At 45.4% G+C, this 27,535-nt stretch overlaps 1 protein-coding gene across 1 annotated transcript in view; it reads right to left on the bottom strand.

The window, feature by feature from the left end:
- Positions 1-27,535, bottom strand: part of GPR26 (G protein-coupled receptor 26) — a 263,376-nt gene that overhangs the window by 54,267 nt on the left and 181,574 nt on the right. The window contains exon 2 of the mRNA XM_086920306.1: positions 14,547-14,660. Within this exon, the coding sequence (XP_086776432.1) occupies positions 14,547-14,660 (114 nt within the window). The remainder of the gene's footprint in view (positions 1-14,546; positions 14,661-27,535) is intronic.

The following is a 27,535-nucleotide window of genomic DNA, read 5'->3' as shown; positions in this document are numbered from 1 at the left end:
AGTCAGCAACCTGAAAACAAACAGACACATTAAAGCATCTCTGATGAGGAACAAAAAGTCTTGCCATCCTTCTCCAGCAGCAGAACAATAATCATAAAGCCTGCAGATGAGGGAGGGACAGTGGTAATCTTGTCCACTGTAGAATACAAAAAGGAATGTCTATGTTACCTCCGGGACCAAAACAGTTACAAAATCACCTTGCACCCCACTAAGGATGTTGCACAACAGATAAAAATCGATGTTGCACGAAGCAGAAACATTGGGAAAGATCCTGACAAAAAGATGTCTTCCTGACAAAACCGAATCCAAAGATGTCCTACTTCTACATCTACCAATAATTCATAAGGGTAAGGATCTGACATCGGGTCGATCCATTATGTCAGGGCTTGTCTCTATTCTTGAACCATTATCGATATTTTGTGATTACTTTCTCAGCCCAATGGTGGAGAAGATGCCTTTATTCCTTAGGGACACAAAGGATGCGCTAAATTCGATCAACTCGATCAACTTATAAGGTGCAATGGATCTCCTAATTAAACTTGACGTTGAAGCCCTCTGCATTAGCATTCCTTAGGATGCTGCACTCTTTGTTTTATAGATACTAAATAATGAAGATGGCTGACTGGCATTTCATTACACTCATTAACATTGTGAAGTGATGTGCCGCTTTATTCTTGCAGCAGAATTTCTTCAGCCCCGAGAATACATTGTGGGCCAGATTTACAAGCAACTGGCACAACGCAGCAGAGCAAGCAAAGCTGCTGCACAGAGCTGCACCACCTGGAGAGGGCAGAAATGTGGAACATTAAAAGAAATTGCACAGTTCTGCTCTTTCTATGCGCTGGCCCACTTGGTGCTGCCTTGTCTCAGCCCAGGCACCCTTACAACATAGAGCAAGGGTGTCTGCGTTGTGATCGTATATATAGTTTTGGTGTAGGAAGGGGCATTATCCCAACTATCCTTTCAGGCTATTTCCTCTCCTTAAGTGTGCTGCAGCATGCAGTACACAGAGAAAGAAATAACGAAGAGAAACAAAGATACTTCACCTTGCTAGCCCAGCCTCAGGGATGAGCTGGATGGATGTTGAAGCCAGTCCATGTCTACAAGTCTCTTCAGATTTCGTTTTGCATCAAAATCCATGGATGGATGCAGGGAATACCCATGCACCACCCACGGAGCGCCTCCCTGGTGCAAAGTAACTAAAAACAGCTCAAAGCGCTTTGTTTCATTTTTTTTTTAAACACAACAACAAAAATTGAATTTGCTTTGCTTTGTAAATACCAACAAGGATTGTATGTTGGACCTGCATTAAAAAAGCAATGCAAACACAATGCGAAATGTTTGTAAATCTGGGCCTAGATCTACAAGCCCAGTAAACATCCACGAGGAGTATCTTCGCCCCAAGTCTGGCATGTTTGAGCAGAATTACATCTAATCAGACTCAAATCCATTCACGAATGAGATGACTCTACGGCGCAGAGATATCAACAATATTCTGGTCATCTGACGGGGAGAAAAAGAAACAGACATTTTCTTCCCTGGGTAAACGGCCCAGCTCATATCTAAAATTCTAACATTTTCTTTCACATATTCTGATTCACATATCTCTTTCTTGAATTTAATAATCAGCATCCAGGTTGAGAACCGAGGCATACCACAAACAGACCGCATCAACCTCCTGTACTTTTGTCAGCCATCACCCAAGAATACTCCGTATATAGACAATTCTTATCTTTTTTGCAGGCATTGTACCGAAATTGCCAAGTATGATGAACAAGCCCAGGACCTGTGAAACAAGTTAAAGGAAAAAACATGCCCAGAAACAGCCATACAAAGAGACAGAAAAAGGGCAGAGATGATAACTGAGAATGCCTTTTGAACACTAATCCTAAAACACACTCAGAATAATTATCCCACATCGCCACCTTCAAACCAGCTGCTAACGACATAAAGAACATCATTAACAAAAACTGGAAAATGTAAGTTGCATGGTATCCTCTCTTGTACTTTGGTGGACGGTACTGCATTTGTAACTGTTATGGCCACATGGTAGAACATCATTCTGTAAATCAGGGTTGCATAGTATTTGTATTGTACTGTAGATATGAAAAAACTGATAATAAACTTTGTTTAAAAATACAAATTAAAAAAACTGGAAAAATTGAAGCAGTTCCTTGATCCCTTTTCGCATTTGAATGATCAAAGAACTGGATGGATCAACTAGTACATACGAGGGGGGCAAAATAGAATCTATAACCACCAGCTGAGGGCGACTCAGAGTGACGGGGCACTTCCATGTGGCCACTGCAACATTTGTCATCTAACTTTGCAAGCCAAAATATTCAATCTAAGTAAACCCAAGAAATGGATACTTACAAATGACACCAACTGCAACACATCTAACTGCTTTTACAGTATCACCTGCCGATGCCAATTTCAATTTTAAGAGGGCACCAAAAAGCTCCAAGGTTGAGCTTAATGTAGACTGTGAAGGCCTGTTGATGAAGACCCGAGTGCAACAAAAGGGCAGTCAGTACCGGTACCAATGTCTACTTCAAGAAGAACCCAACCAGCCTGGCAAACACCTGGATCGCGGACACGAGTAGGCAAAGAGCAGGCACATCCTCATCTGGCACATAAGTGGTGGCCATCTCTGCACATATCACTTAGGAGGAAATGGGCTCATTTTCTTTAAATGATACTGAATATATACTCAAATGCATCTGTTACTTTTTAAGATAGCTGCAAAGGGTGTCTCATGCCCCTATAATCTAAGTGGCCCGACCAACTATATTGATGACAAGCTCACCCACGACTTACTAATGATCTTTTTTTGAGGAATCCACTACCACCACTGTGTGATGTGCGCTCTGACTAAGCCATTTAGACTCACTGAATGCATGTTTTATGTAAGGCTTAACAGCATAATGCCAAAGGGTTTATACTTCAATCAATCTACAATATGATGAACTATATGTGCAGCTATTTGCTTGTATTTTGGCTTGCCATTTCTTTGTCAGGTCTTTACATGAAAGGACATGTATGTTCCTGGTAGGGGACTACATAAAATAGATGCGATTCTAAATCTTTTTTCCAGGGGCACAGGTCACAATTTGTCTACCCTGAACGCCAGCCTATGTAAATTAGGGTTACATAGGTTCTGATGAATTGCTACGGAGCCCCTCCCGGGCAATATTGCGGAGAAACATAACTGAACCATGCAACCAATTGTGCTCTATGAGTTCAAGTCTCTGTTTTAATCTTGCATGTGTTACTTCCAGGAATCATAAATAACTAATACTTTGAAATCCATAGCCAATGTCAAACTCTTCCCAATCTACCATACACCATCCTGCTCCAGACAAGCAATGGCATGCTCTTAAGGCCCAACTAGACCACACACCCTTAGAAAAGATCTCCATCAAAGTACCCCATTACTGGGCCTGTTGGGTATGGCACTGCCCACTCAACATGGCGCCCAACCCGGTGATGAAGTATGATGCTTTGGCGGGTGAAGTTCAGTGCCTTCGAAAGCTTGCAGCTTCAGGGACTGGCCTGTAGAATCATGCTTAGGTGTAGCACTCATTTCTGCAGAAATGTACACTCTTTTGGTACATTCTAAAGGCCACTCTGTCCAGGATCAGGAGTCAATGAAGTTGACAGAGATATGAAATGCCATGACAGAATTTGGTGTGATTCATAATTAGTCTTGCTCCCAAGTCTTGCACTTTGAATTTTTATAGGCCTAAGCAAAAATAGTCTCTGTAGTCCAAAAGTGAGCAAGTAATGTTTGACATGGCTAGATCTCATCCTCAACCATTAGCAAGAGATAGTGGCAGGAACAGGTCATCTTGGAGGACACATTAAGATCACAATCGACTTTGACACCCAGACTCCTCATAACAGAGATCGAAGTGAGGCATTGGCCCAAAGCTACTGACCAAAGGGAATCCAGGATTTATGGGGCACTAAAGCATAGTTTGTGAATAGCATTTAGGTAACTGGGGCCCTATTACACATATGGTTCACTTTTCCAGCTTGCGCCATGGCGCACCCAAAATAGGTGTGCCGTGTGCAAATATGGAAAGTGAGTCCTATTACAGTGAATGTGCTGCCCCAGGGCAGCCGTGAACTGGTGACACTCTGGGATCAGGGCATTCAGTGAAATACGGTGCACAGACTGGGAGCTACTACCTGAATGAGTGCATTCTAGTGGATTAGCAACTCCAATCCTGACATCATTCAGGCAGGCGAGGCAGTGGGTGTGGCCCACTCACAGGATGCGGATGCAGCAGCAGCTGCAGCAGAGCAGAGAAATGCGACAGTCTGAGCCCGGGAAAGATGACTGTTTTAGACCCCCCCATCTTCAGTCAGCCACCCTTGAGACCTTTTCAGCTCAGAGCTCCCAATTACATCTGGGCCTGGCAGGGGACTTGGCTAACACCTACCCATTGGAGGTCCACTGCAGCTCTCTGGGGAGTGAGAGATGGGAGAAGCAGTGAAGAGCGGACAGGCTGGTCACAGTATTGTGAGTTTGTTGGGCAGGAGTCAGGGAATCTGAGCCTGCCCCAGGCCAGAGCAGGTGAGCTGTGGCTTAGATTACTCCTCAGCACTTTGATGAGCCTAGAATGAATAGCAGCATGTGGCCCTGTAAGGGGGCCCTCACCAGGGGAAGGCAAGCACCAGGACTCTGTGCAGCTTACAGCTCCCGCACCTCCCTTTAGACTCACCTCTTGCACACCTCTGCAAGCCTTAGACATTAAGGGCCAGATGTAGGTAGACCTTTACCGATCGGAATCGGCCGAAAATACCGATTTTCGGCCGTTTCCGATCGGTTAAGGGCTATGGAGATGTAGGGGCACATATTCGGTAATTTTACTGAATCGTTATTATTACCGAATCGGTAAATTTACCGATTCGGTAATATTTACCGATTCGGTAAAATTACCGAAAATGCAATATGGGTAGCTAATTTTCCATTGGCACATGGCTTTCAGAATTGGTATTTTACCATGGAATACAAATCCATGGTAAAATACCGATTCCTGTGTACATGCACATCTGTGCATGTACACATGTGCCATGTGACAGACAGACGTACCCTTAGGGCATGTCTGTGTGCCACATTGCACACATGCCCGTTTTGGGGGTGCTAGAGGGTGTCAAAGTGACACCCCCTGCACCCTTGACAAATTCGGTATTTACCAATTCGGTAAACACCGAATCGGTATTTGAATTGAATCCTATGGGCTTCAAGGCCCATAGGATTCAATAGCAAATACCGATTCGGTATTTACCGAATCGGTAAATACTGAATTTCAAGGTATCGGTAAAAAATCCAGATGTTGGTACCTACATCCCATTTACCGATTTTGAAATACCGAATCGGTAAAATTCGGTATTTCAAAATCGGTAAAAGGGATTTACCTACATCTGGCCCTAAGTCTCTACACTAAGCTCAACTAGTTTAACTAGCCCAGCGCACAGGACTTCTATCTCGAGGGTGTTGTCATGCCCTTTCAGGATACCAATGGCCTGCCTGCTGGCCAGTTCCTAATATTTTACACTATACAACCTACATTGCAGGTAGCTTGGGGTAGTAAGGGGACTACCCCGGCAGTGCTGCATGTGCTGTTGTTGTCCTCCGGTGCATGCTATCACCAACCTCTACACAGCACTACATGAGGCTCCTTTGGACCGGATGGGAGGGGGGGGGGTGCACAGCAGGGGCCGTATTACACAAGGTGTCCTGGGGGGCCAACAGCGGGTTGAAGCCTGCTTTGCGCGCCCGGGGCATTTTGGTATTACAGAAGGAGACGATCAAGAATTGTCATGTTGGAAAGTCTGCAACAACAAGTAATTGAATTGGCCCATGAAGGACATTGTGGAATTGTTGCCACTAAACAAGCTCTAAGAGATCAAGCTTGGTTTCCTTATCTTGATGAGAGTTGGAAGAGAGTTGAAGTCCGGTCATTTGTGCAATTGCTTATCTCCCAAACCCCTCAACATCCCTCAAATATGTCTGATTTGCCAAAGCATGTATGGGAGAGAGTCGCTGTGGATTTCGGTCCTCTTGACAATGGACATCACCTGATGGGGTTTATCCATGAATACTCCTGTTTTCCATTAGTAGAAGATCTCTCATCGACTACTCAAGAAAGAGTCATCAAGAAGGTAGATGGTATTTTTGCAACATGGAGTGTTCCTTCAATTCTAAAGTCTGACATTGCCCCACCATTTAACAGTTGAGAATTCTGAGACTTTCTTAATCATCGCAAGGTGAAGCATCAGAAAAGCACACCTCTTCGGCCACAAGCTAATGGTATTGTTGAACTCTTAGTGAGCACACTTAAAAAGAATGTCCAGCGTGCGACATTTGAGAAGCTTGAACTGAAGCCTGCTCTCCATGCTGCTCTTCAAGCTTACCGGTCGACCCCTCATTCAACAACAGGTGAAGGTCCTGCCACCTTGATGTCCGGCAGAGCCATAACGGCTAAGTTACCACAATGGACCAACAGACAATCTACAACAGATGGTGAACTTCATCAAACAGACTTGTGCCATAAGCAGGAGATAAAAGTCTGTGCCAACAAGCGTTTCAAGAACATTACTTTCAATAAAAATGATCTAGTATTGGCGCAACAACAGAGAAAACGCTAATCTGATACACCCTTTAGTGCTGAACCCTTCAAAGTTGTGACCAGTAAAGGACACAGGGTGACTGCTCATCATACTGGAAAGTCCATTACATGAGATTCTTCACACTTCAAGCATCTGCCTCATCATTCACCAGTACCTGGTGTCAGAGATGCAGGTTTGTTTCAAGCTGTAGAGAGTTCCTTGAATGCATCTGTCCCTACATCACCAGTACCAGTTATGGACACTTCTCTTCTCACTTCCTAGCATTCAGAGGACACGATATGGGTGTTTGGTCAGAGCTCCATGACGACTTATTGAGGAGCTGGAATGTATATATACATTTTTCAATTTTACAGAAATATATATGTCTAAAATGTTCTATTTTTGTGTAATAAGGAAGGAGATGTAGTGTCTTGTGAGTTAACAATGACCTTCCTGATGGAATCTGTAGAACTTTGGGGTAAAAGTTGGGGAGTAGTGAATAGAGTTTGTGTTTAGAACGCTGGGTTGGCAGTTACATGCTCAGGAATAAAGATGTGCAATACTAAGCTCTAGGATTGGTGTATTAATTTACGAGTACCCGGGCTGGGGAGGATGCTACAGTAATATAAGCATGGGCGAATTTTGCGAATCTCGCGTTCGCGAATTTTGCGGATTTGCGAACTCGCAATCCGCAAAATCCGCGAATTCCCGCGAATTTGCGGATTTTTTTTTTTTTGTGTTCGCGCGTGTTTCTGCCAGTTCGCGAGGGTTTTTACAATTTCGCAATTTGCGAACTTACCTGTCGGGTCGCAAGTTTTGCGAACTTGTTGTTTCTACGTGTCCAGCCTGTTTGGGACACTCTTCTTCATCACTGCCACTCTCTGTCACCACTGCCACTCTCTGACTACTCATGCCACCCTCTGGCCCACCCATGCCACCCTCTGTTTCATCACCACACCCTCTGGTTGTCCAGTGTACATTATTTTCGGCAAAGCAAAGCACACCTTCCCTGCCTCAAGTGACCTGAATTAATTTGGGGCTGATTAATGTGTCACAGAATATTTTTTTAGCTGGCACCTGCTTCCTTAGTGCTTCCTGATTAGTGATCTTTTGCACTTGCTAAGTGCTTTCATTGTTGCAAAATTAGTTACAACACCTGCCCTGCCCCAACTGACAATAATGAATTAGGGGCTGATTAATGGATTTTAACTTCCAGCCTGGCTCCTGCTTGTCTCCCTTAGCTGTAATTCAGGACCTTTGTGGCATATGTGTAACTATTCTGAGGTTCAGAGCAGGGTTTTGAAATCAAAGGAGAGAGCAAGGGATATTGTCACTAGGAAGTGACAAGAGATACCTCCTATTCCCCTGATAGGAATATTTATGCAAACAAAAAGAAGGAGTATCCCCAATGTCAGGTTTTTGAGGAAAAAACTTTCGGAGGGTGAGTTGTTTGGCAAAAAAAGGAAAAAAGTCAACCTTTTTGATAGGAAACCCCTCACTCACCACCTAGTGGTGACTTGCTTCATCATCGGGGTCCACCCTGGTGACCTAGCGTCACCAGGATGTGCTTCGACACCTGGGTTACAGTGGAGCAGGTTGTGACTGTCTGTGCAAAAAAAGGTGTTAAAAATTGTCCCGGTTTAACTTAAAATCAATCTTTATTATAAAGTAATCAGAACAATGTTAAAAATTATTAGCGAGATACTCCTTGGTGAGTTACGGCCAAGGTATCTCTATATGTGTCTGAGTGGTTTGGTCAACATGTTTCTACCATCAGGGCAGTAGCCCGGTATTCTTCAGGACCAAAAACAGGTGGATGGGAGGTGAGTGCCCCCTAAAAGGCACACCCTCTCCTGATCCCCTGTGAACCAACTGGAAAAATTACCAGTGGTGAATGTGCTCTTTTAAAATAAAGAGAGCTGGTTGCAAAAAAAGAGAAGAAAAAGAGACTTGTTATAAGCCTCTAGATTACTTCAACGGGCAGGGGGTAGGTTCTTCTAACCGCCAAACTTATTTAGTTTGCGGGAGATTTAAACGGCCTTTCACCTACTCCTATCCTCCTCTGCTCGACTAGCCGAGCAGAGGAGGATAGGAGTAGGTGAAAGGCCGTTTAAATCTCCCGCAAACTAAATAAGTTTGGCGGTTAGAAGAACCTACCCCCTGCCCGTTGAAGTAATCTAGAGGCTTATAACAAGTCTCTTTTTCTTCTCTTTTTTTGCAACCAGCTCTCTTTATTTTAAAAGAGCACATTCACCACTGGTAATTTTTCCAGTTGGTTCACAGGGGATCAGGAGAGGGTGTGCCTTTTAGGGGGCACTCACCTCCCATCCACCTGTTTTTGGTCCTGAAGAATACCGGGCTACTGCCCTGATGGTAGAAACATGTTGACCAAACCACTCAGACACATATAGAGATACCTTGGCCGTAACTCACCAAGGAGTATCTCGCTAATAATTTTTAACATTGTTCTGATTACTTTATAATAAAGATTGATTTTAAGTTAAACCGGGACAATTTTTAACACCTTTTTTTGCACAGACAGTCACAACCTGCTCCACTGTAACCCAGGTGTCGAAGCACATCCTGGTGACGCTAGGTCACCAGGGTGGACCCCGATGATGAAGCAAGTCACCACTAGGTGGTGAGTGAGGGGTTTCCTATCAAAAAGGTTGACTTTTTTCCTTTTTTTGCCAAACAACTCACCCTCCGAAAGTTTTTTCCTCAAAAACCTGACATTGGGGATACTCCTTCTTTTTGTTTGCATAAATGTTCAGAGCAGGGTCACATAATAGTTGCAACTGGCAACTGAACTCTGGAGGGGCCCCTCAGGAAGCACTACAGGAAATGGCTACTAATGATGAGCCTGAACTTTTGAACCTAGTAAGTAGTTTCAGTTTTGCTAAGATCGTATTTCTGCAATTTAGCACTTACTCGCGGGGTGCGAAGTTGTACTGGCAAGCCGCGAACTCACGCGAACAGTGCGAGCAAGCCATAAAATCCGCTGCTCGCGGATTTGCGGATTTTGCGGGAGATTCGCGGATCTCGCGGATTGCGAATTTACCGAAAATCCGCAAAATCCGCGAGCGAAACGGATTTTCCGCCCATGCTTACAGTAATATCACCACTATTTGGATTTTGCATGGCAACAAACTGTATCCCAGACTCTTGGAGAGGATCAATTATCCAGCCAATCTTCAAGAGGGGCCCCAAGGCTGACCCCAGCCCTTATTTATTCACAGTGCAAAGCGAGAATGATAGTAAACTATTTGCTAGCCTCTTGGTTGACAGCTTGAATTCCTGGACAAAGTGCAGATCATCCCCAGAAATCAGTGTGGTGTCATAGACAACTGTGGTACCACAACAAATGTGATGGTGCTGGCATTAATGTGTAATGTAAATGTAAATGTATAGGCATTTATATAGCGCACTACTTACCCGTAGGGTCCCAAGGCGCTTCGACCGCTGCGAAACCCTTCCTGGCTTCCCTGAGAGATGGTCCCTTAATGGGTATCTCCAGGGTGAGACCAGGCATCCCCGGCGGTCTGGTGGGGCCGTTAGTGAGGATGAGGCAAGCTAATGCCCAGAGTTGCCGAGTGTGATCGCTGATCAGAGTGGGCACCGAGGCGAGAGAATTATCGAGTCCGCTGACCCTGGTCCAGAAACCTGCCGCGCCGGGAATCGAACCCTGGTCCCGGGCCGTCCTCTGCTCTCGGGTCTGCCGCCTCTAACCAGTGAGCCACACTACCTCACTCTAACCAGTGAGCCACACTACCTCACTAATAAAGTCTACAGGAGGGGATCTGCACTCTACTCCTCCTTTATTGATTTTAAAGCTGCATTTGACAGTGTTCCCAGAGGCTCATTGTGGTGTAAACTGCAGGACTGGGGCCTCTTAGCGGATGGATCCATTGAGTGTGATTGTGCAACTGTATTCCAATACCTGGGTGCAGCTTGAACTGGGTGATGGCATGTGCTTTTCAAGAAAGATTGCCACAAACCTAGGGCTGAAACTAGGTTGTGCACTCACCCCTATTCTCTTTAAACTATAGATCGCTGACATGACAGAGACCTTAAATATAGTCAACTGTCATCCTCCCAATCTGGGAGGCCTCCGTATAACACACCTGCTTTAGGCGGATGATCTTATGCCGCTAAGTCAAACTAAAATTGGCATTCAACGTCAACTTTCCTGCTTGCACAATTCTACCATCAGGAACAGTATCAAAATAAACCACAAGAAGGCAATAACAATTAGTTTTCTGTAGGAAGGCGGCAGGTTGCAGCAGGTGCCACCTTAACTGGAAACAGCTTCTGCACAGCGTGAATACAATTACCCAGGCATCCTTCTGGACAGTCAAGGGTTGTTTGAAGCTCACCTTCTTGCACTGAAAAAGAAAGGCACCAGCTTCATGCTCACCCTTAAGACACTTGCACAGACTCTTGAGGGTCCGCGTCTTGATCCCTTCCTGGTGTGATGAAAGCAAAGGGCGCCCCGCACTGTCCCATGGTAGTGAAATCACACTGGGCATTGAGGCTGTACTGCTGGACACGATCGCCACCAAAATCTATAAGCTGCACTGCATTTGCTAAAGCCAGCATCACCAGCACAAGTAAGTAATAAAGCAATCCTGGGTGGAAAGCAGTGCCCTCTTCATTTTTTAAATAAAGCAATCCTGGGTGGGAAGCAGTGCCCTCTTCATTTTTTAAATAAAGCAATCCTGGGTGGGAAGCAGTGCCCTCTTCATTTTTTAAATAAAGCAATCCTGGGTGGGAAGCAGTGCCCTCTTCATTTTTTAAATAAAGCAATCCTGGGTGGGAAGCAGTGCCCTCTTCATTTTTTAAATAAAGCAATCCTGGGTGGGAAGCAGTGCCCTCTTCATTTTTAAAATAAAGCAATCCTGGGTGGGAAGCAGTGCCCTCTTCATTTTTTAAATAAAGCAATCCTGGGTGGGAAGCAGTGCCCTATTCATTTTTTACCACAGGCTCTGACTTGCCCCTCCAGATACCATGAACAGCTTACTTTGGCGAGACTTAGATAGATCAGGATCCTCACGTCAACACCTTCTTCAAGACAAGTTAAGAGACCTTCAGCTCACAGAAGCCCGGGATAAAATCTTACACTATCTGCGTTCAAAAAACTCACAGCGACCACAGTGAAAAGGCTTTAAATGCTGGATCGTTTGGCAGCGCTGGGAAAGTGCTCACATGCCTGGGCAGTGATGATCTCTTACGCCCCGTGGAACCAGCAGAAATATATCACTTGTACTTACCTGCTCTGGCTTCAACTCAGATTTATAGCTCTCAGACTGGGGGGAAGGAACGATCAGGGCTCCTGCCTGGCATGGCGGAACGCGATGATGCAAAACGTCACGTTGGCTTGAAGTCACGCGATGCTTGAAATCGCGCGATGACGTAGGATTGCGCAATTCCGAATGGAGTGCACGGACTCCAGCAGCAAGAATTCAAAGGATGCCAGTCGCACGATGACAGAACGTAGGATTGCGCAAATCCGAATGGAGTGCACGGACTCCTGCACAACAGTGAAAAAGTAAGGAAAATCGGACTTTTAAATTCTTTAACGAGTGATGGTCCTTCTGCTTCCCTCTAAAACGTAACAATCCAATGGTCCTTCCGCTTCCCTTTAAACAGCTATAATCCAACGCTGTTCTGGTAGCGCCGGTAATTTCCCAAAAAATCCGGAATAAGATAAAAAAAATAATAATCCAAGGGTCTTTAGGCGCAGGTGATGCAGCTCCCGCTCGTCGCCAGTGTAGGAAAGTCAAGGAAGAACACGAAAGAAGTTGTAATCAGGGACGGAGTTTATTTGGTGCTCACGTCTTAAGGTTCAGGTTAGGAATGCCAGCTCAACAGATCTGGTGCAACGATAACATTCTAGATATTCAAAGGATAACAAAGTGGTACAACAACACGAGCTTGTCACGAGCAGCCAGACATGCCTGAACGCTCGTGACAGCTCGAGTCAACAAGAATGCATTTCCAACAGGAACACCACGTGGAAACCATCCTTCACAGTCTTGCATCTGTCCCTCACTGCTTCAGCTGAGAAAAAACTTGCTCCATAGGGAATTTGGTCCTAATTTACATCTCAGCAGATGGGTTACTCTGTCACAGGGCTGAGGGATATCACGTCCGCTGAAATATAAATCCCATTATATCCTGTGGGATTTTTGTTTCAGAAAGATTCGTCATCTTTGTAACGGAGTAACCTGTCTGCCAAGCTCCAAATAAGGCCCTTTGTTTGCTTGGGAGTTTGAACAAAATTGGGGCCCGACTTTACCACCGGTGGCCTTGAGCCAGGGCCCTAAATCTGCCTTCAGCTTGATACAGCTGCCACTAAACATCTCAAGCCTTTTAGGGATACAGCACGGCTGTCGCTGCAATATGCATAGGTTGCAACCACCAGCTTGAGCCGAGTGCACATTCCCTCAAAAGTTCAAACCTAATGCAAGTGCTGGCCTGAGTCGGGCTCTTAAAACTCGCTCAAACCATCGCACCGCTTCTACTAAAAACTCGTGAAGCTTTTTTGGAATACTCTATTGTTTCCCCCAGCACTTTGCACGTTGCACTTTCCATTCACCAAGGATTAGGAATGATCACTATGAGCACCTTCACTCAATTCCTGAAGCACCGGAGGTCGTTCTGCTGCTGTTCCCACCCCTTCATTCCTTCCTATTCACTCTGGTGGCCAAAAAGAACATCTATAATACTATGACGTGCCTATTGGTATATTTTGGGATCAACATTTGCCCATCATGCACTTTGTACCTTTCCTATGTGTCCATGTTTTAAATAGTACCTGACCAACAATGAACATTTCCTGGTGCTGCTATCCATTTCACGAACATCGACATCCTGTGCTGTCCTCAAGGCTTCTAGTTACTCTCTGCAGGAGCGTAGCGGCCAGTTTCAATGGGCTGCCTACCATTCCCTATGCCATTTTTAAAACTGGTTTGGCTCATAGTGAGGATCCCTACTTTATTCTCTTTAGGCCCTAATTAATGTCCCTGGGGTTTCAGTGGCACATGGTATGCTTCTAGAATGTATTTTAAGGTCTATTTTAATCTGATTGTTCTAAATTGGTATTAACCAGATGTATTTTTGTAAAGGTTTTAAATAACTGTACAATAAACTGTTGTGCCCTGAAGGTGCTGTCTGTAATGTGGCCCCTGTTATGAGCAGCAGGGACATTGGACATATTGGTTCCATAAGGACCCAGGTATTAACCCTTCTTATGTATGAAAAGAAATTTTCTTTTACAGCGTTCAGAGGGTCCCTCTTCTGTTCTCGTTTCGAATCCTGGAAAGGTTTCACCTTAAGGCAGTTGCCTGTTGGGTTAGTTTGTAATCCCCCTAGCAGCGTCTCAAAATCCAAACGCGTTAGTCCGATCCAACTATCATAGTTGTTCTCTCTACACTTGAAAACTGTTGAAAAATAAAATTCCAAAGATACGGGTTTGTCGCAGTCAGACAACCCAACATAGAAAAAACACACACCTCTGGCGAGAAATTTGGACTGGAAACACTCTACGCCTTGATATTGACTGTGCCCTGAAGAAGTTCTGGTGACAGAACGAAACGCGTTGGCTAGTGTTTAAAAATTGGATTATTAAAAGCAGATTGAATTTCAATTATCACGAATCAGCGTTTTGCATAATGAGAATTGTTCAACGATTTACTAATCTCTTATGAACTGTAAAGACTTACTTTCGCAGCGGTGCTTTTTCATCTACTACAAAAATATAAACTTTCTTCCAAGTGTTTGGATATGCTCTTTGGACAGTGAGCATGTGAAAATTGCACGCTAGTTTATTCAAAAATCAAATATTTTTTGGTGATATTTGGATTGGTGCTTGAGAATAGAGTGGTCCACTATCCAAACCTTGTTGTATCAAAAATTCAACTCACCTTGTGATGACATATGGTGCAAAGCAGAGCAGGAAGGTCCCGATATAGGTGCTAATTTTTTTGGTCGCTCTTTGCCTTCTCCGCTTTTGTTCCTCCAAACAGCGCTGCCGCACACTGCAACATACAATCGAGAAAAGAGAAAAAGAAAGAGACTGATTACAGCAATTCAAGGGTTGTACAGCTCTACCACACACTAAAACATTAAATAGAGGCAGGCAGAAATTACATTACTGTATGTGTTGTACTGCACTGCCAGTAGACTGAGGTTAGTGCATGCCACCTGTGAGTGAGCACTGCCACACACAACAGCAACAAAAATGTATACCTACATGGGATGGGGGAGGGCGGTGGTTAATTTGAGCTGGTGGTTTCCGGTGCACCACAAAGCACTTAATTGACAGCACTAGCATCTATGGCAGTCTGCCACATGGTGGCACTGTTCTTCTTATATAGAGATGAGCATAACAACAGTTGTTTCTAAATTCATTAAACATTGACAATTACTAATACCCACCACCCAAACCATTCTAATAGCTTTGGAGGTCTAGAATAGTCTGAAGTCTCACACTTAAAGGACTGTGTGATGGTTTGTAGATGTGTTTGTAATGTCTTTAGGAGCACTGAGAGGGGAAATTGGTGGGGCAGCCTGAAGTGGCCCAGTGACCAGGGTCCAAGCACTTTTTTGATTTTTTACAAATTAATCACTGATGAGAGGGGCGATGTTACGTATGTACATGTGCGTATGTGTGTTTAAGTGTGTGTGATGTACACAGGACTAGTTCTAGAGGGTGGGCCAGGCCCTCCCAAGATAGCCCCATGGCCCACCCAAGGCCCAATCATAACCAGTAAACCATAATCTGTTCTCTTTCTGAATTAAATACAAAAATCACATGGTCCTGCATGCTCGCAATCAAAATCTAATTGTCAGATTTCATCTGTAACTCCAATGCCATGGGTACTTTAAGTTTCTGGGGACAGTGGACAGGTCACAGGGAATGCCTGCTGTTATCGTGCATGCTTAAACAGAAAGGGTACCAGAGACACCCCTGCTATATTGAGACTGCGAGCTCCAGTCACACAGTAATTAAGAGATGAAAGCAGTTTTATGGCAGAAACAGAGTGAAGGGTGTTGCCATTGAAAGAAAGGAAAGTGAAATCGGCATACAATCAGGATATGTATCCTAATAGTACATTGTTATATTTTCTTTCTGCTATAATGTTATACCTAACTTATGTCCTTGTCCACTGGAATTATGTGGCTGGGGAAAATCAAAATATATTGCGGAGTTAACTAAATTATGTGGCAAAAAACCCAACTTACTCAGCGGAATGTGGCGCATTTTATGATAGTTTTACTCTTTTTACACATTAATACTCCCCTTAAAAAGGTTACACCTCTTTGGTACCCCCTTTAATATGGAAAAATGACAGTGGGAAACTGAAAATTGACCAAGAACTCAGCAACATATGTTGCTGCATTAAATAAACTTTCAATCCATTTCAGCATGAAACAATATTTCGTTTTGGTAAAATGTGCACAGTATTCAGCAGATAATGTATTGTGTGACATATGTGACAAATCTAGTATGCGGAACATGATGCAGCCACAGAATCGCATAATTCCAGTGGCCCTGCTTATGAAAGTATATTAAGCAAAACAAACCACAGATAATTGCAAGGTTTTGACTCTTCTTAAATGAAAAAACTTGACAAGTTTCACTAATACAACACAGATACCGAATGGAAAGGAATAGTTCAAGTGCCTATATAAAAAAAGCAAAGGCATCAATTCCATGGCAGAACTGACAACATGTGCTGTTATTGTCCTGACTCCTGTCAATCTCCCGAGGTGCTCACAGAAGGAGAACCTTGCTTAAATAATTAGAAGGAACTTTAAGAACAGACACCTTACTTTGGGGTACTGATATCTGTGCATATATTCTTTCCCCAAAAATTCATTTTGGCACAAGAATAGACAGATATAGATTATATTTAGGGCCACTAGAATTATGTGATTCTGCAGAAGCAGCATTTTTATGCATAATTATTGACCTGAAGGCGGCCTTCGACAGCGTTGATCGCAAGCTATTATGGGCGAAGCTGAAAGCTTCGGCCATACCTGAGAAAATACTGATGGGGCTACCTCTATTCTACACCGACATTTGGACACAAATAAAGTTAGGGGACGGATCACACCTATCATGAAAAGTATACACATCGATCGGATTAAAACAGGGTTGTGTATTAGCACCCCAGCTTTTTAACTTATTCATTTCAGACCTCTCGGGAAATTTAAACACCTGCAATGCGCACGCACCGAAACTTGGTAATTTTCATCTCACCCATTTGGCTTACGCCGATGACATTGTGCTTCTGAGCCTAACTAAAGTGGGCCTGTCCAGACTACTGGCAGTAACGTCAGAATTTTTGACGATAAATAACCTTGCTCTGAATTTATCTAAGACAAAAACTATGTCAATAACCAACCTTCTTGGTGGGCGAGGTACCTTTAGCCACTTTTCGTTCCCTGGAACAGCACCATCTTGCTGCCCGCTCGAATTTCATCCACTTGAGCCTTGATATATCCGGCACAATCAGACGTCTCCATTCATTAAAGTAGAACATATATTTCAACTTAAGAAGCCCCATCTAAATATATAAGCCATGAAATATTGGCCACAACCAGACATTTATATCTACTGACGCAGTTTAGACCACATGAATTTAGAACGTCCATCTGAGCATATAAGTTCCTTTCTCTACGTTGATATCAGTGGCGCTATATAATAACAATAATTTTTTGAAGACTTACCTCGCAGCTTTACACGATCATCGTGAGTTGATCCAAACGTATTGTTACCTTTGACAAGAATACTACAGATTATATCAGGAATTAGCCTTTATCAAGTGGCTCTGACTATTGAATATAAGAAGATATCATCTACTTTCGATGTACTGCATAGAAATTCAGTATTGTCAATAGTTTCATCAGTGACTCCTGAGGAAGGCGTTTTTTCTGCTGAAACGCGCGTCGAGTTTTAATACATATTTCTTCAGCACCTTTCATGCTTATGACAACTTTGAATGAACTGTTTTAATTGTAACTTGTATGATTTATATGTTATGTACTTATTGTTGATATAACCTGTTGATGTTTCTTTATGAATCATATTTTTATCTTATCATATAGTTTGACTTTTGGTGAGTCTCTATTTGATTTTTATTTATGCTGATTAAATATATAATTTTAATATAAAATTCACATTCGATTGTTCTTTTCACCACTGGTTCTAGACAAATTGTTCACTTACTTTACTGATGGCCTAGGAATTTTTACTCGCATAGAATAACCAACCGTCGTACAGTGCAACTTAACAACTCACTTGAGGGAAAATCTTTTTTTTTTTTATTTAAATATTATTTTATTTTCACCTGGTACGAGACAACAATACATTCAAAATTATTTCACATCATACTGTGATTTGATTTGGATGAACTTAATTTTTACAAAAAGTTTGATTAAATACAGAAGAGAAAGGTAAAGTAAAAAAAAAATGCTATTAATAAGGTCAAATATATCACATACATACACAGGAATCTATAAATCAAATATCATATCATATTAGAGAGACTAAGATATACCAGCAGAGTCCACTTGTTAGTCAAAGTTAGTCTTTAAGTCATTCAGTTCAATCTAAGTCCCCCAACATTTTCTCAAATTTCTTTAGCGACCGAATGCCTCTTAATTCTGCTAGAGTACACTCCATTGTTTTGATTTCAATGACTAAATACCACCATTCCATGGCGTTGGGTAAATTAAGGCTAATCCAGGCCCTTGCTAGGATTAATTTAGCACATGAAATTAGTATTGATTCCAATGCAGGGCGTGGTTGATTAGTCAGATGTAGGCCAAATAATGCCATAGGCGCCTTTATAGGGGAGCTAAGTATGTTTTTAGCAACCAACATTTTTCCCACTTCTTCCCAATATTTCCCAAGCATTGGACAAGAAAACAGCATGTGCACCAAATCCGCTGCATATTCAGCGCATTTTGGGCATTTGGTTTTATCTCCCAAGGCATTGCTTGTGGGCCATTTCGAAAATTTTTCTGCCGTATAGTAAAGCATGTAGGTGGTTCTGTATTGTTGGAGTCTTAAACTAGATGACCGTACAGAGTTATGAATATTAGTATAAGATTGAGTAATATGTTTTCCTGTAAAATTTGTTCCAAGTTTGGAGTTCCATTTTTTAGCAAGTATATCACTGTCGTCAGGTCTGAGGCCTATGAGAAATTTGTAAGTCGAGCTGATGATTGATTTCTCTTTCCTAGAATTTAAGCAATCCCAGATACCACAGCTCGAAACGCTATTGATTTTATTTTTGCGCACTAAAAAATCATAGATTTGTAAATATTTAAACCTATGTATTTCAGACAGACCATATAGGTGTTTTAGAGTGGGAAAGTCTAGCATGCCTTGAGAGTTGTACAAATCACCCAAAACTGTTACGCCTTTCAGCTGCCATCTAGGGGATTCTCCATCGCTGAATATGCTCGGTAGGCCAGGATTGTTCCATAGAATCAGCTGAGAGTGATATATAGTGGTTTAGCAGTAATCAAGAATACCCTTCCATACTCTTAATATGTCACGTGCGGTCTTGAACTTGACCCGTTTGTAGTAGTTTGGGTCTTTTATGTGAAGTAAACATTGGTTAGAGTCACCTTTTAGCAATAAATGGTGGTAAAATAACGTATCCTCAGTATTTAATAATGACCGTATGCGTCTTACAAATGATGCCCAAAAGTATAATTTCAAATCAGGAAAATTAAGGCCGCCAGACCCAATCTGATTTTTCAATACCTTTAATGATCTCCTAGCCTTCTTGTACCCCCAGATGAAGTTACCAAAAATCCCATCTAATTGTTTAAAAAAAGCCTATTCAGTATCAAAGGGATTGATCTAAACAAATATAAATATTTGGGTATGATTTTCATTTTGATCAAATTTATTCTACCAATTAGACTTAGTGGAAGTCGATGCCATTTTTTCAGAGTCGAGATGGTAGTTTTCGTTAGATCGTTATAGTTAATAGCATTAAGTTCTTTAATGTTTGAGGTGATTTTAACTCCAAGATAGGTTGCGACCTTACAGATTTCTGGTACTGGTGTCGGGGGGTCAAAATTAGCTATTATTTGAGTTTCATGTTTATTTAGTTTATAACCTGAAACTGTGCCGAATTTAAGTGCTTCGAGATTAATAGTTCTTAGGGACTCGGTTACTTCAGACGAATAAATAGCAATGTCGTCTGCATATGCAGTAATTTTTAGGCTATGCATGCCAGTCTTGAATGGTGTTATTCCAGATTGGGTATCCAAGGCCTTTAAGAACGGTTCAAGTGAGAGGGCAAATAATAAAGGTGACAAAGGGCACCCTTGACGAGTGCCCCTCAAAATTGAAAAACACGGCAAAGTAAGCCCTCCATAACTAATGTGTGCCGTTGGTTTGTCGTAAAGTGCACAGATCCCATTTAAGAATTCCCCTTCAAAGCCCAAAGATCCCAGTGTGTGCCATAAGTAGTCCCATCCCACCCGGTCAAATGCCTTTTCGGCATCAAGCATTATCATAGCAAGAGGGGTGGCCTCTACCTCTGCTATGTCAAATGCTGTTATTGCTGTGTTGACATGGGCTGATGTGTCCCTCCCTGCTATAAACCCGTGCTGTTGTATATTTACAATTGTGGGGATTAGTGGTGCAAGTCTTTTGGCCAAACATTTCGCTAAAATTTTTGCGTCTGTGTTAATCAGGGATATGGGTCTATAAGAACCCATCTCCTCTTTAGGTTTGCCCTTTTTGTGGAAAAATATTATTTTAGCTTTATTCCAGGAGCTGGGGGCCAGTCCTGTCCTGCCAATATGTAATATCACTTCTAAAAGAAAAGGTATTAGTTCATCTAAGCATAGTTTATAGATTTCCAATGGAATGGTGTCTTCACCTGTGGCTTTCCCTATAGACAGTGATAGTATAGCCTCCTTTAGTTCTTTTCTCGTTATGCCTATGGCCAGAGTGTCTATTTCAGTCGCCGTTAGCTGGTTCGTTAGATTTTCTCTTAAGTAATCCTCAATTACAGAACCGTTAGGCGTACATTCCGGGGTGTACAAAGCTTCGTAATATTTAGCAAACTGTTGGGTGATATCATTTGGTTGACTATATTTCTTGTTGTCAAGTCCTGTTATTTGAGTAATCGTGGAATCCACTCTATCTTCTGCCACTTTAAAGGCTAAAATTTTGCCTATTTTGTCTCCACCCTCATAATTAGAAAATTTATATTTATGTATCTGAGCACTATTTTTTTTAGAAGTTTTTCTTTGGTCTTACATTTTAGCTGGCTAAGATTTGCGCAGATTTCCAGAGTAGGTAAGTTATCTTTTAAGCCTAGTGCTAACCGAATCTCTCCAGCAGCAATATCAGATGTCAAGGCTGCATCATTCTTATGTCTTTCAGAGTTCTGTTTCAGGACATAAGATTGCGTGAACCATCAGATGCTTGCCTTACAAGTGTCCCATTCTATTAACCCTTTCGATGCTGATGACGAGCTGGGCTCGTCATGGTGCACAGTGGTCGTGTGCTGATGACGAGCCCAGCTCGTCATGAGCCCCACCCTCGGGGGAAGCGCTGGCGCTCTCCCCAAGGGTCTGCGATTTTGAAATGTAGCAGGGGGATGGCAGCGGAAGAGTTCCCGCTGGCCCCCCCCGCCCCTCCCCATGGGAATCCCTGATGACGTCAGCGCGCACAGCGCGCGCTGACATCATCAGGGATTCCCTGCGCTCGGGAAGCCATTTGCTTCCTGAGCGCCGGTGGAGAAGGTAAGGTTTCTGGACTCCGGCGGGGGTTTGGGGCCGCAAAGAGGCATCAGGGGAGAGGAAAGAGATTTTCCTTTCCCCTGATGTCTCTTTGTAGGGCATTTCTGCCTCACGATCGCGCACAGCATCGCGATCGTGCGGCGAAAATGCCCCCACTAGCACCAGGGATTGAACATTTAGCTTTTCGGAAGCGACCCCTTGGGCAAGGGTCGCTTCCAGGTGGGCAGCCATTTTCTTTACGATTTTCTGCTCCCCCTGGGGGCAAATCGGCCCGTTATTTCAGCCGTTTTGCCCCCAGGGGGGGGGGCAGAAATAAACCACTGGCACCAGGGATTTTTTTGGTTTGGGCAATGTTTGTTTTGGGAAGCGACCCCTTGGGTAAGGGTCGCTTCCAGGGGGCCTTGATCTTGTCATTCATTTTCTGTCCCCCCTGGGGGCAAATCGGCCCATTTTTTTTGCCGTTTTGCCCCCCGGGGGGGGGGGGGGCAGAAAATGCCCACTAGCACCAGAGATCTTGAAATTAGCTTTTAGGAAGCGACCCCTTGGGCAAGGGTCGCTTCCAGGTGGGCAGCCATTTTATTTTCAATTTTCTGCTCCCCCTGGGGGCAAATCGGCCCGTTATTTTGGCCGTTATGCCCCCGGGGGGGGGGGCAGAAATAAACCACTGGCACCAGGGATTTTTTATTAGGGCAATGTTTGTTTTGGGAAGCGACCCCTTGGGTAAGGGTCGCTTCCAGGGGGCCTTGATTTTGTTGTTTATTTTCTTTCCCCCCCTTGGGGCAAATAGGGCCGTTTTTTTTGCCGTTTTGCCCCCGGGGGGGGGGCAGAAAATGCCCACTAGCACCAGGGATTTTGAAATTAGCTTTTAGGAAGTGACCCCTTGGGCAAGGTTCGCTTCCAGGTGGGCTGTGATAATCTTTTTGTTTTTCTGCCCCCCCCCGGGGGGGCAAATCGGCCCATTTTTTTAGTTGTTTTTCCCCCAGGTGGGGGCAGATATTCCCCACTGGCACCAGGGATCTGTTTTGGGCCAATGTATATGTTTTGGAAGCGACCCCTTGGGCAAGGGTCTCTTCCTGGTGGCAAGTAATTATGTTTTTGAATTTCTGCTCCCCCCTTGGGGCAAATCGGAGTGGTGTTTGCCTGGCGGTGTGTGTGTAGTGGTGCTTGGCTGGATGGTGTGCGTGGAGTGGTACTTGGCTGTCTGTGCATGGAGTGGTGCTTGGCTGGTGGTGTGTGTGGAGTGGTGTTTGACTGGTGGTGTGTGTGGAGTGGCACATGGCTGGATGGTGTGCGTGGAGTGGTACATGGCTGTCTGTGCACGGAGTGGTGCTTTGCTTGTGGTGTGCGTGGAGTGGCGCTTTGCTTGCGGTGTGGTGCTTGGCTGGTGGTGTGTGTGGAGTGGTGCTTGGCTTGCGGTGTGCGTGGAGTGGTGCTTGGCTGGTGGTGTGCGTGGAGTGGCGCTTGGCTGGTGGTGTGCGTGGAGTGGTACTTGGCTGTCTGTGCACGGAGTGCTGCTTGGCTGGCTGTCTGTGCACGGAGTGCTGCTTGTCTGGCGGTGTGTGTGGAGTGGTGCTTGGCTGGCGGTGTGCGTGGAGTGGTGCTTGGCTTGCTGTGTGGTGCTTGGCTGGCGGTGTGTGTGGAGTGGCGCATGGCTGGATGGTGTACGTGGAGTAGTACTTGGCTGTCTGTGCACGGAGTGGTGCTTGGCTGGCGGTGTGTGTGGAGTGGCGCTTGGCTGGATGGTGTGCGTGGAGTGGCGCTTGATTGCGGTGTGCGTGGAATGGTGCTTGGCTGACGGTGTGGGTGGAGTGGCGCTTGGCTGGATGGTGTGCGTGGAGTGGTACTTGGCTGTCTGTGCATGGAGTGGTGCTTGGCTGGTGGTGTGTGTGGAGTGGTGTTTGGCTGGCGGTGTGTGTGGAGTGGCGCTTGGCTGGATGGTGTGCGTGGAGTGGAACTTGGCTGTCTGTGCACGGAGTGCTGCTTAGCTGGCGGTGTGTGTGGAGTTGCGCATGGCTGGATGGTGTGTGTGGAGTGGTACTTGGCTGTCTGTGCACGGAGTGGTGCTTTGCTTGCGGTGTGCGTGGAGTGGCGCTTTGCTTGCGGTGTGCGTGGAGTGGTGCTTGGCTGGCGGTGTGCGTGGAGTGGCGCTTGGCTTGCGGTGTGCGTGGAGTGGTGCTTGGCTGGTGGTGTGCGTGGAGTGGCACTTGGCTGGTGGTGTGCGTGGAGTGGTACTTGGCTGTCTGTGCACGGAGTGGTGCTTGGCTGGCGGTGTGTGTGGAGTGGTGTTTGGGTGGATGGTGTGCGTGGAGTGGTTCTTGGCTGTCTGTGCACGGAGTGCTGCTTGGCTGGCTGTCTGTGCACGGAGTGCTGCTTGTCTGGCGGTGTGTGTGGAGTGGTGCTTGGCTGGCGGTGTGCGTGGAGTGGTGCTTGGCTTGCGGTGTGGTGCTTGGCTGGCGGTGTGTGTGGAGTGGCGCATGGCTGGATGGTGTGCATGGAGTGGTACTTGGCTGTCTGTGAATGGAGTACTGCTTGGCTGGCGGTGTGTGTGGAGTGGCGCATGGCTGGATGGTGTGCCTGGAGTAGTACTTGGCTGTCTGTGCACGGAGTGGTGCTTGGCTGGCGGTGTGTGTGGAGTGGCGCTTGGCTGGATGGTGTGCGTGGAGTGGTGCTTGGCTTGCGGTGTGCGTGGAGTGGCACTTGGCTTGTGGTGGGCGTGGAGTGGCACTTGGCTTGCGGTGTGCGTGGAGTGGCGCTTGGCTTGCTGTGTGCGTGGAGTACTGCTTGGCTGGCGGTGTGTGTGGAGTGGCGCATGGCTGGATGGTGTGCGTGGAGTAGTACTTGGCTGTCTGTGCACGGAGTGGTGCTTGTCTGGCGGTGTGTGTGGAGTGGTGCTTGGCTGGCGGTGTGCGTGGAGTGGTGCTTGGCTTGCGGTGTGGTGTTCGGCTGGCGGTGTGTGTGGAGTGGCGCATGTCTGGATGGTGTGCATGGAGTGGTCCTTGGCTGTCTGTGCATGGAGTACTGCTTGGCTGGCGGTGTGTGTGGAGTGGCGCATGGCTGGATGGTGTGCGTGGAGTAGTACTTGGCTGTCTGTGCACGGAGTGCTGCTTGGCTGGCGGTGTGTGTGGAGTGGCGCTTGGCTGGATGGTGTGCGTGGAGTGGTGCTTGGCTTGCGGTGTGCGTGGAGTGGTGCTTGGCTTGCGGTGTGCGTGGAGTGGTGCTTGGCTTGTGGTGTGTGTGGAGTGGCGCTTGGCTTGCGGTGTGCGTGGAGTACTGCTTGGCTGGCGGTGTGTGTGGAGTGGCGCTTGGCTGGATTGTGTGCGTGGAGTGGTGCTTGGCCTGCGGTGTGCGTGGAGTGGTGCTTGGCTTGCGCTGTGTTTGTGGAGTGGTGCTTGGCTGGCGGTGTGTGTGGAGTGGCGCTTGGCTGGATGGTGTGCGTGGAGTGGTGCTTGGCTGGCGGTGTGTGTGGAGTGGCGCTTGGCTGGATGGTGTGCGTGGAGTGGTTCTTGGCTGTCTGTGCACGGAGTGCTGCTTGGCTGGCTGTCTGTGCACGGAGTGCTGCTTGGCTGGATGGTGTGCGTGGGGTGGCGTTTGGCTGGATGGTGTGTGTGGAGTGGTACTTGGCTGGATGGTGTGCGTGGAGTGGTACTTTGCTGTCTGTGCACGGAGTCGTGCTTGGCTGGCGGTGTGTGTGGAGTGGTTCTTGGCTGTCGGTGTGCGCTGAGTGGTGTTTGGCTGGCGGTGTGCATTGTCTGTCGCTTGGATGGTGGTGTGGGTGGACTGGCGCTCGGCTGGCGGTGTGTGAGTACCTACTTTCTGTTGGTCACTACACACACTGCTAGTTGAGTGACACTCTACTCAGTCCATCATTTTGTGTAGTTGCTGTGGCAGATATTTGGGTGTGTGAAAGTGATGGGCCCTTGAATGGCGCTGTCTGCTGGTGTGAGTGTTGTAATGTGATGGGTCCGCGGCTGGTGGTGTGAATGTTTTGTATGTGTCACACGTACGAAAGGTGTATGAATGTCCTTACTGCCCCCGTGTGATGGGGGTACTGGTAGGAGTAAAAGACCGACTGGCACCAAAGGGGTTAGGCAGTAAAATAAATTCAAAAAATTAACCAGTGTCTTGATGTTAAACCTCATCTAATCCCAATTGGTCTTTGCCCTATTTGATGGCCCCTCTGTGCGAATGTAAATTTGGGGGGCAAATTTGTGTGTTTCTTTCAATTGTTATATTGTTTGTGAAATGTGGTAGTCATTTTTTTATCTTCTCTATTTTTGTCTTGTTCCAGGCTTTTGCTGTTTGGATTGTTGTATTTTGCGGGTCTGTTACTGTTGGTTTTGCAGCTTGTGTAGTTGTTTGTGCTTGGTAAGTGAATGTATTTTGTACTACTTTCCCTTGATGTTTGTCTTTTTGAAAAAGGTTGTACTTATAGCAGTTTGTGTGGCTCTGTGTTTTTTTTTCTTCAGCATTAGTGTTTGATGTGCACTTTGATTTCTAATCTGTTTTTTTTCTTTTCTTTCTAGTGGGATATCATTTCTTTTTGCTGTGTCTCAGCAGAGTAGGTGCTGGTGAGTGTAGCTGTATTTGGTAAGAGTGAAATTGTTTTGGATTGTATTGATCTTTGTGTGAAAGCCTTACCTTGTTTACTTCTTACTTTGCACAGTGTAGGTTGTTGTTCACTTGTGTGTGCTGTCTTCTTGCTTTGTAAGGATAATGGCTAGTCGCAGGATTACTGCTCAGCAGGTTCTTGGTTTGCTTTTTGAGTCTTCCTCTGACCATGGTTCAGAGACTGACTCCGATTCGGAGCTGGAGGTTGGTGGAGAAGATTCAGGCAGTGACTTTTCTCTTTGCCTGGATTCATCATCATCGGATGATGAATCTTCTTCTAGTGCTGATGAAGTGCCTATGGTAGCGGAGGACATTGGTGCGCCGGTAGTGGGCCAAGAAGCATCTGTGCTGCTTCCTAGGGCTGCAAGGTTTCCTTTCTTTTTACGTCGGCATGAGGCAGGTGGGCTGCAGCCTGCGCCCAAAAGGCTTCACATTGCTGTGGTGCGCCAAGAGGCATCTGGTGCTGTTAGGCCTCCTATTGTTGTAGAGCGGCAAGATGCATCAGGGCCTGATTTGTTTTCCGGTGGTGTAGTGCAGCAAGAAGCTTCTCAGGCTGCTGGGCTTCCCGTTGGTGAAGTGCTGCAAGAGGCATCTGGGGCTGTTAAGCTTCCCATTGTTGTAGAGCGGCAAGATGCATCTGGACCTGCTTTGTTTCCCGGAGGTGTAGTGCAGCAAGAGCCTTCTGGGGATGCTATGTTTTCTGTTGGTGATGTGCAGCCAGAAGTATCTGTGGCTGTTAGGCTTCCCGTACGTGTACAGCAACAAGTGGCTTCTGGTCTGCAGGCTGGGGTGGCTGCTCCCCCTGTTGATGGGGATGGCCTCTGGGTTCCCCCTGGCATGGTGCAGCCAGCATTGCCAGAGTTCACTGGTGTTCCTGGGTGTAGAGTGAATACTGAGAATTTTCAGCCAATACATTTTTTTCAGTTGTTTATGGACGATGTGTTTTTGCAAGAGATTGTTGAGCAAACTAATTTGTATGCAGAACAGTTTTTGAGGGACAACAGTGCCAGTCTTAAGCCCCATTCTAGAGCTACCCTGTGGACTCCCACAAATGTTGAAGAGATGAAGAAGTTTTTGGGATTAACTTTTTTGATGGGCTTGCTAAGGAAGCCATCAATGTCTTAATATTGGTCCACTAGTCCCTTGATGACAACAGCTATATTTCCAGCAGTCATAAGTCGTGATCGGTTTTTGCTTCTTCTTCGGATGTTGCATTTTGTTGATAATGGTTTAGCCTTGGCACGCGATCACCCTGATTGTGACCGTTTGTTTAAAATTCGGCCTGTCCTTGATCACTTTGTTGATCGTTTTTCTGAGATCTTTGCTCCTGGAAAAGAAATTGCAGTGGATGAGTCTTTGCTATTGTTCAAGGGCCGCTTGGTTTGTAGGCAGTACATTCCTAGTAAGAGGGCACGCTATGGAATCAAACTGTATATGTTGTGTGACAGTGAGACTGGATATGTCTACAATTTCAGGGTGTACACTGGTAAGGAGTCCAGCATTAACCCTCCTGGTTGTCCTT

This window comes from Lissotriton vulgaris, chromosome 5 (genome assembly GCF_964263255.1).
Source record: "Lissotriton vulgaris chromosome 5, aLisVul1.2, whole genome shotgun sequence".
Taxonomy (NCBI): domain Eukaryota; kingdom Metazoa; phylum Chordata; class Amphibia; order Caudata; family Salamandridae; genus Lissotriton; species Lissotriton vulgaris.
Note: the sequence above shows the minus strand (reverse complement) of the source record. Positions and strands in the feature narration are given on the sequence as shown.